Source organism: Podarcis vaucheri (assembly GCF_965113315.1).
Source record: "Podarcis vaucheri genome assembly, chromosome: 14".
Lineage (NCBI taxonomy): Eukaryota > Metazoa > Chordata > Lepidosauria > Squamata > Lacertidae > Podarcis > Podarcis vaucheri.
The window spans coordinates 24,973,581-24,985,585 of record NC_138752.1 but is presented as its reverse complement, the minus strand read 5'-3'; the positions used below and the strand labels follow the sequence as shown (position 1 = coordinate 24,985,585).

General features: G+C 45.1%; 1 protein-coding gene across 4 annotated transcripts in view; it reads left to right on the top strand.

Moving 5' to 3' along the window:
- The window catches only part of MCTP2 (multiple C2 and transmembrane domain containing 2), a 115,324-nt gene that overhangs the window by 65,776 nt on the left and 37,543 nt on the right, over window positions 1-12,005 (top strand). For all 4 annotated transcript variants that reach the window (XM_082198410.1, XM_082198411.1, XM_082198412.1 and 1 more), the window contains exons 15-17: window positions 472-573; window positions 836-910; window positions 2,394-2,513. In XM_082198410.1, the coding sequence (XP_082054536.1) occupies window positions 472-573; window positions 836-910; window positions 2,394-2,513 (297 nt within the window). The remainder of the gene's footprint in view (window positions 1-471; window positions 574-835; window positions 911-2,393; window positions 2,514-12,005) is intronic.

Genomic DNA, 12,005 nt, shown 5'->3' with positions numbered 1-12,005 from the left:
GATGTTTTAAATCTGTGCTTTTGTTTTCTTAGCCAATTACGCTCTTTTAGGGCATGATCTCTCCAGTTTAAGAGAAATTCAAGCAGAGTACTCTTTAGCCGTTGAACTGATGCCTGTAGCAGAATGAGGTGCAGAAGCCCCAAAGCTGGCATTTAATCTGTTTATTAAATAGGAATTGGACTTTCCCTCTTCTCTCAGCCAGCATCCACCCCATTGTGGTGATGAGCAGCACTCAGAGGCTTATGAGCTGGATGCAGGCATAGCACCTTAGGATGAAGGATACTCATGCAGGATGCTCTATGGGAATCTCTTTGCCTCTGCTCATGCTCCGCTTGCGTATAAAACAAAAGCACTGTCTCTCCAGCGTGGACCCTATAGCATTGCTGTGAAAACTGAAGCGCACTCAGTGATATTCAGTTGAGATTCTTATCTTTTTCTCATTATTATTATATTATTTCTTTCAATTTGCAGATTAGAAATGGTGAGCAAATTTGCTACACACTGAAGAACAAAGACCTGGAACTTCCCTCAAAAGGTGTCATCTACTTGGAGCTGGATGTTCTGTTTAATCCTGTAAGTCGAATGGCTTCAGAGAATCGCCCTTTTCCTAGGAACATAGGGAGCTGCCTTACAGAGCAGATACTCTGCCAATGAGCCGGCCCACCTCGCAGGCTTGTTGTCTGGGTAAAATGGTTAGGGGAGTTTGGTGCTAGGAGATCTATTAATCTTCAGAAGTCTGGATGGGTTAAAAGAGTTGGTTGCTGAAGTACCAAACCAAGATGGAGCATCTGAACATAAACACCAAAGTCATGCAATTATTTATATTCTTTCAAAGGTAAAAGCCAGTATCAGAACCTTTTTTCCACGTGAAAGGCGGTTTCTGGAAGACAACCGCAAGTTTTCAAAGAAGGTATGTTTGTCTCTCAGCTGGGATTGTCTTTGTCTTTTTTGTTGTGGTTTTAACTAAATTTTGTACATAAGGAACAATAGTTTGTGGCCACAGAACATGAAGGTTTTGTTTTAAATATAAGGAGAGTTCCAAATTGGAACTCTTTAGTTTGTTTCAGATATACAGTGTTACCTCTGGTTACGAACTTAATTCGTTCTGGAGGTCCATTCTTAACCTGAAACCGTTCTTAACCTGAGGTACCACTTTAGCTAATGGGGCCTCCCGCTGCCGCCATGCTGCCACGGCGCGATTTCTGTTCTCATCCTGAAGCAAAGTTCTTAACCCGAGGTACTGCTTCCGGGTTAGCGGAGTCTGTAACCTGAAGTGTTTGTAACTTGAAGCGTCTGTAGCCCGAGGTACGACTGTACATAGACTGCTTTTGGTCTAAGGGCTCCCAGACAGTTGCACAGCCTATTGATACGAAAGAGAGCTGCAATAAATGCACTAAAACAATCAAAACAATATAAAATAGCAAAATCATCAAAAACTCACCAGTTGTCCTGAATCTGCATTCAGGCTCTTACTATAGATGTGGCTCCCCAGCAATCCACCTCTCACTTGCAAATTGGGTTAACTCACTTACATGCATTGCATGCTCCAGTCTCTGACCTAGGAGCAAGTCAACAGCCAGTTGCCACGGGGAGTTCCCTCAGCCTCATCGCATGCCAAAGGCGAGACCCAAAACTGTGACCTCCTCTCTCGAACAGCTCATTTGGTGTTAACTCACCACCCACAATCGCTTCCAAATAAATACCATGCCCTCTGCCCCTGAAATCAGCTACAGCTGTGGCAAAGTTTTTACTCTTCACAAGTCAGGCTAGGTGGCCACACTGGCGGAGGAAGGGGGTTACAGGGGGTGCGGCCTGCTCTAGGTGTCATCCCGGGAGGGGTGACATTGGCGCACCCCATACTTGCCACGCCCCCTGGACACTCGCCATGGGTAGTGGGAGGCTAGTGCCCCCCGGTGCTCGCCACGGAGGTGGCGGGCAGCTAGGGATGCTCATGGGCTGGCTAGCCCCACCCCCGCGCCACTCCGGGTGCCGGAGCAGGTAGCTCTGCCTCTGGGTAGCCAAAAATTACCAGGCTGCTGTTCTAATGGTGCAGTGGCAAAGGGCTGGGGAGGCTAACATTGGTACCTACCTCCCAGCCAGTGATCGTCCTGCTGTGGCTACCTGCCTCCCTTCAATAGTTGTCTCCTATCATTTTGTCCTTTAGCGTTGGTGGAATAGTCAGGGAGGAGTAAAGAGATTTGTTGACACATTCCAAGCACACAGACTTAACTAGAGAGGGCATTTCCACATGCAGAAAGGTTAGATAGATATGCAAGAGCTTGCTTTATTTATTTATTTAATTTTTTTTTATCATGCCCCTGTTCCTTTTTGTTTTGTTTTTAAAGTCCTCCTTGTTTTGAATCTTCTTTTCCCTCCCACCTCATGCTCACCAGATCTTGTCGAGAAACGTTGACCGTGTGAAAAGAATCACTATGGCAATATGGAACATGATACAGTTTCTCCAAAGCTGCTTTCTGTGGGAATCTCCCGTAAGGAGTGTGATAGCATTTGTGGTAAGTGGCTAAGCCTTCTCACAGAATTAAATGTGTTCTCATAAATGACTTTTCTCAGTAGATGACTGTGAAATGCTCCTTGTTATGATGGGTTGTGTATGTGTCTGGAGGAATGGGTTATTTATATTTCAGGGAGCCATGTGGAGTTGAATTGCACCTCTATTTGGAGGTCTAAGTCTAATTTGGAGATAAAGAACCATAGGGAGGAAGAGCTTGGGCTTAGAATTTGTCCCCCACCCTCAGTTAACAGCATTTGGAAAGCAGACTGAGGGAGCAAACAGGTCTCCTGGTCACATTCTTTCCCACTGTGGCAAAATCTCTGTTCAAATTACAGAAATTGGGTTGCATCCAATGACATTTTACTTAGAGTAAACCTATTGAAATCAAGGGGCCTAAATTAGATATACTCATTAATTTTAATTGGTCTACTGTGAGTTGAACTCAGTTGGATAAAAACCATTCTCCCTACATTGGGATATATACATATAAACTAGCATGTGCAAATTATTTGCAAATCTGTCCCCTTTCTTGGCAATGGAAGAGTAGTCACCATTAACTCTAGGGTAAAGTTTACGTTACATTTCCAGGCAAGCATATAAATCCTGCCACAAAATCTAGTATTAGGTGCAGAATCAAATGTCCTGATAACATATATTCAAAACCACAAGTCCCAAATGGATATTTGCAGCCATAAGAACTAGAAATCGTGTGGGCAGTGCCTGGTAGATTGTCAATATTTGGGGATGGGTCTACCAACATCCATATAGCAGCTGGCCTTTCCCAAGTTGTGCAGAACAATCAGGAAAAGGTAAATCTGCTTATTTATTTGCATGCAAGCAACAAAATTGCATTTTGATGCAGAATCTGGTGTGTGGCGTTACATAATATATGTACACAAACACACTGAAATCTTTGCACATAGTCACACGTCATAGACAAATATCTTGCCTACATTTGGCCCTAATGTGATAGCTTTGCCTATGAGCCCCTTCAGCAGCCATTGACCAAGTCAGTGAGAGCTAGTCTTCTGTTTGCTCTTAACAAGGTTGTCATGTCACCAAATCTGATTAGCTTCACTGTGCTGTGACACCAATACCATGTTATGGAAGCAGTGATGGGACCCTTTTCAGCCTGAAGGTCACATTCCCTTGTGGGTAACCTTCTGAGGCAGTGGGTATGTTTCAGTGATGGACGTTGTCTAATACGAGCAACAGATTTGATATATATGCCTTTGTATAGTATAAAGTACTAAGGCAGCAGTGGGGAGCACTTTCCATTCCAAGGGATGCATTTCCTCATGGGGACCACATACCAGTGCTTGGTGTGGGAAAAGAGAGTATGACCAGGCACAGACATCTCTGTCCATCCCTCACCCAGGCAAACAAGAGGTGTTACCACACTTGGACACATTCCAGCCAGGTAAAATGACAGAAGGAAGTCTAAGAGCTGGGTCAGAGAGGATTTGTGAGCCTGGGGAGTCCCAATCAGGGGTTTAGCAGTCTGCGGTTGCGCGGGGGGAGTGGGGACACTGTCAGGCTCTTCCTCCCTCATGGCTGGCAGCCAGCAGTGGGAAAACAAGAAGTTCTTACCATGTTGTTTTATTCAAAATTCACAGAGAGAGACGGACTCTCAGATAATGGTGTAGCTCCAAGTAAAGTCCCACCCCTCTGTCTCTCCTATTCTACTACATCCCTGCGCTGGCAGACATGTGCTTTCTGCCTCTGAGCTTTCTGTTCTACTACTCTCAATGCACGCCGGGTCTGGGGGGTGGGAAGTGGTTCATGAATGCTTTCCAAAGACACTGAGTCTGTCAGCTGTCTCTCCCCTGGTGCTTTTTCTTCCTGCTGCTCTCCCAATATTTCCTAGCTCTTCCTCTCTGCAGCTTCTCTATGACCTTCTGCAAACACTATTCTAAATCAACACTGTCCTCCTGTTCTTGGGAAGGTTCAGGAAGGGCTGGGTGGTCTTCACCATTCCTTCTCAGTCCAATCCCTGACAGTCACAGACCAATTACTATTTCTGCAGCAAGCCCTCTTTCTGCAGTGTCCTGGAGCCCCCCAGTCAGCCTGAAAGGGGCACTTTTTAGCCATGGAGAAGAAGACTTCTCACCCTCTGTGCTGAATGGGGTTCCTCACCCCTGCAGTAGAACAAGAGAGAATTCAGCACTGTCCTGTTTTTTTTAATAATTATTATTCATATTACTTAACTGTATATGGTTGACCATTGATAAAATTATCTTGGTGTGTTATTGAAATAAATTCTCAGTCTTGATTTAGAGTCACTTGCTCATTTTGCAGAAGTTTGTGTTCTGGTTCTAAATTGTGACCTGCCCTTAGTGGGTGGATATGATTCTGGGCTGATTTGTCAGGATATGTTGATAGACCTTTTCCGTTCCATCTCTGAGTTTCTGCAAAGCCTCGTTTTCTTTAAATTAACGGTTTGGTTACACCCTAGCAGCTCTTGGGTGTGCCACTTGCCAGAATTATGCAGGAAATAATTCTGCCCTGATTCTCATCATCTTTGGTCATTCTCTCACTCTTTAGCTTATATTGGTTGAAAATAAAAATAGGAGAGTCTCATCAGCAAGTCCCAGCAGCCAAAATCCCACTGTTGTTTTTTTCAATTGTGTCTTCAAATCCACATCCTCCGCTTTCATCCACACACACACACACACACACACACACAAGCACACAAATTCATATATTTAATTTATATGATTTCATTTAGGAGTCTCACCCCACAAAATATATTGAAGCAATCTCGCAGTTAAGAGCCTCAATGACAAAAAAATTAACAACAATTCCATATATGTTTTCATGATCTCTTTGTTTTAATCGATCATATATTAATGTTTAGTTGTTTTTATAAGGATGTTTTCTGTCTTCTGATGGAAACAGCTGGCTAGTATGGTGGTGGGCAGGTACATGACCAGGATCTAGGGATGGCTGAACCTGTAAATTTTCAGTTTCTCTTGATTTCTCATTTTCCCCAATCATGAGCTCATTTTCATTTCACTTTCAATTTGTATGCCGCCTTTCTGTATTACTATACCCAAGGCAGTTTACAAGCTGAAGAAACAACTAAATAGACAGCAAAGATCACATATGTAATAACAATCTGATCCAATGCAAAAAGTTGCATTCCTGTATGAGTTTGGAAACTTTTCTTTAAAAAACCCCAAAAGTGCATGAAAATTTATACACATTTTTGTGTGCGCTTCTCTAATGAATGCAAAAGTGAAACATATTCCAAGATTCCTCCTTTTAATAGTGTTCGGAAGTTGCTTTGAATTGCCTTCTAAATCTCTGCTGTAAAGCTCCCTCTGCAGATTTTTGGTCCTGAAAGTTACGCCTGCCACATGGAGCTAATTGCTACCACTGGGTAATACATATTTTAAAAACATTTTAAAGGTAAATTTTAAGCGTTGAATTGCTGTTGTGAGGAATTATGCATCGTTGCACATTCTGCTTATAATTTTTTCTCCGGAATAATTACCCCTTCTATTGACAGTTTGCCAAGTATTAATGGTAATTATGCCATTTAATGAAATTACAGTTTTCTTAATGCAATTACTGTAATATGAGGGAAATTAAAAGGACGTTGTATTCGACTGTCTCTCCTCCACCCTTACTCCAGCCCTTCAAAAGTCTGTACAGACAAGTTTGTATGCAAGCTGGGGCTTTTTCTTATGAAATATGCCTTTCTTGAATGAAGGCTTAAGCAGCCTCACCAGCCTTGATGATACAGGAGGGTAAATAGAGAGAACCAATGTGAGTTTTCTACAGTGATAGCTCTACCATTAGGCAGAGTAAGGCAGCCACCTCAGACAGCAGATATTGAGGGTGGGGCCCTCAGATGGAGGACATATTCCCATCACCAGTTTTGAACTAAGTCAAAGGTTTTTTTTACCAGTCCAGCTGAATTCTAAACGTGAAATCAGAGGGCACCACCTGGTAGCAGACTTCTTGATTTCCTACTCTCACAGAACAAAATAAAAATCATGTTCATCAGCTAAAATAGACTTGGTCACCTCACCTCGAAAAAACCCCCCTGTAGAATTGGAAAAGTTTAGAAAAGGGCAATGTTCAAGGGGATGGAGTAACTCTGTTATGTGGAAAAGTTGCGGCATTTGGGACTTTTTAGTTTAGGGAAAGAGGGACGCGGGTGGCGCTGTGGGTTAAACCACAGAGCCTAGGACTTGCCGATCAGAAGGTCGGAGGTTCGAATCCTGCAATGGGGTGAGCTCCCGTTGCTCGGTCCCTGCTCCTGCCAACCTAGCAGTTCGAAAGCACGTCAAAGTGCAAGTAGATTAATAGGTACCGCTCCGGCGGGAAGGTAAACGGCGTTTCCGTGTGCTACTCTGGTTTGCCAGAAGTGGCTTAGTCATGCTGGCCACATGACCCAGAAGCTGTACACCGGCTCCCTCGGCCAGTAAAGCGAGATGAGCGCCGTAACCCCAGAGTCGTTCACGACTGGACCTAATGGTCAGGTGTCCCTTTACCTTTAGTTTAGGGAAAAGGCCATCACTATTGACCACATATAAAACCTCTCAGTTCAGAGGCAACATGCCACTGACTACCAGCTGCAGTGGGGTCACCTATGGCAGAACACTATTTATTTATAGCATTTATGTCCCACATTTTTCTCCAAGGGGCTCAAGATATGGCACACATGGTTCTTTCCCTCATTTAACTCCCACAATAACCCTGTGAGCTCGATTGAGAGGCAGTGACTGGCCCGAGCTCACCCAGCGAGCTTCATGGCAGAGTGAGGATTTGAACCCTGGTCTCTCAGGTCCTAGTCCAGCACTCTAACTGTCAAGGAGCCATCAACGAGCCAGGTCAACCACAGGGCAGGCACACACATGGGAGGCACAGAATCCAATTAGCTCTTTATTAACAGAAAATAACAATGCAGCAGAGTCCTCCGGCCTGTATTAATCCAGCTGAGATGTTACTGAAGCTGACCACTAGCTGCACCCTCTCCTTCTAGCCTTTCAGTCTGGATCCTTCCCAAGCAGACGGAACTTGCATTGATGGGGTGAGCTCCTCCGCTGGACCTGCCTGATCTGTTGCTCAGCAAATGTGCAAGACTCTCCTCGAACAGGGTGTCAAAGGGGGAGGAGAGTCAGCAGGACTGGGACGGTCTGTGCTCATGCTGTGACTCTCAGCCTCTAACTGTGTCCTGGAAGGGCCCCTTCTCTTGGCCCCCCTTTGATCACTCAACCCAGCTCCCAGCTTGTCTCTTCTGCAGATTTCTCTTCAGTATCCCACCACCAGAATCTGGTATCTAAGTCTCTGGAGCCCACCCAACTCCCACCAATCAATCTTCCTCATTTAGCCAGTCTCTGACACTAACCAGTACCCCACCATACAACTGCTATCACCTTGTGGGCTTCCCATAGGCATCTGTTTGTGGGATTCCCATAGGCATTTAGTTGGCCATTGTGGGAAACCACAGCATTGTGGGATGCTGGATCCTTAGCAGGGCTCTTCATAGCTCAACCACATAGGTATCATATGAAAAAGCTTTATATGTCTGTCATGGTCAATAGCCTCTGATGAACATCTCTTCTTATTCGATAAATTATAGCCCTTCTCCCCATTACAAACATATAGGCTAGTGGTCATCCCCCATTATTTTGCATGCTGTCACGAGTGTCTCAGCCTCTTTGGGTAAAACCCAGGAGGCCAGATTCTGGTGGAAGGTGAAGAGGAATGGGAGAGGGAGGCTACAACACAGGAGCAGAGTAGGAAGGTGGTGGTCCCACCATTTCCAAACTTGGCAGGCTTTTATGGTGAAGCTGAAGTGCTGGCTCCTCCCTCCCTCTGATGGGGAAAGAGCATCACCAAAGTCTGGGGAGGTAGATGATCTCCAGGTGCTGCTTTGACTGACTGGCTGGACGGGATTTGGAGGGGGAGGCAGGTCAAGTTCTGTCTCTCACGACAATTGGTGATGCCTCCAATGAACATATTTATATCTTCTGTGCATGCAGAGTTGTAGCTTGGGTGGGCCAAGTGGTACAGACCCTATATATGTCATATTTTTCCTGCTCTGAACATTGCAACTTACCCATAAGAACATAAGGAGAGCCTGCTGGATCAAGCTTTTCATATTTATCTAGTGTTCCACACTGGCCACCTATGATCTTCCAAGTGTCCTGAGCCACAAATGGTGGATACTTTTATTTTTGTGCATTGATGCTGTGGTGCATGGGAAGAGAGAGCAATAAGGTGCCTTTAGAAACATGGAGGGTGCTTTTGATCCAACTACCTCAGTATTGTCTACAGCAGGGGTCAGCAAACTTTTTCAACAGGGGGCTGCTCCGCTGTCATCATAGAATCATAGAATAGAATCATAGAATCATAGAATCATAGAATCATAGAGTTGGAAGAGACCACAAGGGCCATCGAGCCCAACCCCCTGCCAAGCAGGAAACACCATCAGAGCACTCCTGACATATGGTTGTCAAGCCTCTGCTTAAAGACCTCCAAAGAAGGAGACTCCACCACACTCCTTGGCAGCAAATTCCACTGTCGAACAGCTCTTACTGTCAGGAAGTTCTTCCTAATGTTTAATAATAAATGCTGTCCCTCAGACCTTGTGGGGGGCCAGACTATATTTTGGAAAAAGAATGAATTCATATGCCCCACAAATAACCCAGAGGTGCATTTTAATTAAAAGCATACATTCTACTCATGTAAAACACTCTTATTCCCGGACTGTCCGTGGACCGGATTTAGAAGGTGATTGGGCCAGATCCGGCCCCCAGGCCTTAGTTTGCCTACCCATGGTCTACACTGACCGGCAGTGGCTTTCCAAGGTTTCATGCAAAGAACATGGAGATGTCAGAGACTGAACCTTCTTCATGCAAAGCAGATGATCTACCACTGAGATACAGCCTTTCTGAAGCTAACCTTTGTTCCATTTTGAATGCTCTTCATGGCTTGCTAGTCATGCCTTTCATTTTGTTTTGCTAATTTGGTCCATCCTCCTGGCCCTTAATAACTTGTGCAAGCATTTTACGGCAGGAAGGAAGAACTAAAAAACCCAAACCCAGCAGAAAGGAAACAAGGAGACAATTCAAACTGCTTGCATTGCCCTGAACTGTCAGAGAACTGAGCTCAGTACTTACATTGCCAGCTAGCTAGCTTGTGTGTGTGTGTGCTGGTTGGTTTCCGAAGCTTCAGAGCTTTATCACTTTTGTTTCTAAGCTGTCATTTTTATTAGTCTCCCTGGCTGTTCTCTTTTTTGGACTCAGTTAGATGGTGCGTCTTCTCCATTGTGCGCCTGGGCTTGGCAAGCAGTGGGCCCTTTTTACTGCCATATGAGGTGGGCGTGCTGGCGGCAGTAACCTGTAATTATACCCACCACAGGTGACAGTTACAAGAGAACGGCGGCAATAATTTCAGCTGCCTGATCCGATGTTTTCTGGAGAGAGAAACCCCCCATCGTGGTCCCTTCACCCACCTCTGTTGCTCAGTGCTGTCTGTGGGCTGTTTTTCACTCGCCTTGACTTGTGTGTTTGTTTGTTTTTTACTCACGATAGTTGCCAGAATTTATTTTTATGTACTGCATCTCTTTATTTTAATACCCATAAAATGCCTATTGATGTTTGTGGTGGCGGTGGGGAGAGCTTCTATATTACAAGAATGGATGTGGAATACTAGCCATGATGGCTATGTTTTACCTCCACCATTGGCAGCTGTAGGCCCCTGAGTATTACTTTCTGAGAATAACAGGCATGGAGAGGACTCGGGTCTTGCTTGCAGGCATCCCAGAGGCATCTGGGTGGCCACTGTGAGAACAGGATGTTGCACTAATTGGGCCTGGTCCAGCATTGCTCTTCCTGTGTTCTTATGGACTATTGCATCTCCCATGGGAGAGGCTGATTCAGGACATGGGAAACAGCTGTGTGCCAAGTCAGACCATGTATCTCAGGACTGCCTCTGAATCCCACTTGCCAGGAATCATGAGTGGAGAGAGTGCTATTGCACTTAGGTCCTTCTTGCAGGCTCCTCACAGGCATCTGGTTGGCCACTGTTGGGCCAAGGATGCTGGACTAGATGGGGCACTAGCCTGATCCAGGAGGCTGTGGATATGTTCTTACGATCTGCCAGGGTTATGATCTTCCTGTGCTTTGCATCAGGAGATGCATTTTGGCTCCCTCCCTGTCACTGGGTCCAGGCCACCAGATGTTAGGGCTGACAACCCATTTTCCTCCAACACAACATTATGGGGTGGTTCGTTTTCCATCATGGGAAATCATTCCATTTGTTTCTTGATAATCACTTGGGGTGAAACATTGGGCTCACCCATTTTCATCATATTTGGGGCTGCAGTGTGGGAGGGGTTGTGAGGAAATCTTTGTGGGTGCATGAAAGTCCCAGCACACTCTTAGGTGAGGGTTTTTAATATTTGACGAGGTAGCCAGGGTCTCCCTCTTTCTTTCCCTCTCTCTTTATTAAAACCTTAAAGCTAAGGCAGAACTTCCAAGTGGTGATGTGGCTGCATTAGGCAAGCAAACTGTCGAGAGCTTTGAAAATAAGGGTCAGAATGCCCTATGGGAGGGGGGAATAGAGTGTTCTATGACAGGTGTGCACAATCATTGTCCCTCCAGGTATTGTTGAACTACAACTTCCATCAGCCCTTACAAGCCTAGCCAATGAGAATGGCTGCTATCATAGGAGGAGGAATGTTTCTGATACTGATATTCCAATATTTTGTTACCAGTACCAAATATTTTGTTGGATTCTCTGTATAAACTATCAGCATGTCCCTCATTATGCTGTGTACAGTTCTGGTTGCCACATATCAAAAAGAATACAATAGAGTTGGAAAGGGTTCAGAAAAGGGCAACCAAAATGATAAAGGGGATGGAGGGGCCACCCTATGAGGAAAGGTTGCAGCATTTGGGACCTTCTAGTTTAGAGAGAGCAATGACAAACCTAGACAGCATCTTAAAAAGCAGAGACATCACCTTGCCGGCAAAGCTTTGTATAGTTAAAGCTATGGTTTTCCTAGTAGTGATGTATGGAAGTGAGAGCTGGATCATAAAGAAGGCTGATCGCCGAAGAATTGATGCTTTTGAATTATGGCGCTGGAGGAGACTCTTGAGAGTCCCATGGACTGCAAGAAGATCAAACCTATCCATTCTTAAGGAAATCAGCCCTGAGTGCTCACTGGAAGGACAGATCCTGAAGCTGAGGCTCCAATACTTTGGCTACCTCATGAGAAGAGAAGACTCCCTGGAAAAGATGGAGGGCACAAGGAGAAGGGGACGCCAGAGGACAAGATGGTTGGACAGTGTTCTTGAAGCTACCAGCATGAGTTTGACCAAACTGCGGGAGGCAGTGGAAGACAGGAGTGCCTGGCGTGCTCTGGTCCATGGGGTCACGAAGAGTCGAACACAACTAAACGACTAAACAACAAGTTTAGAGAGAAGCTGAGTTAGAGGTGGCTTGATAGAAGTTTATATAAGTATGCATGGCA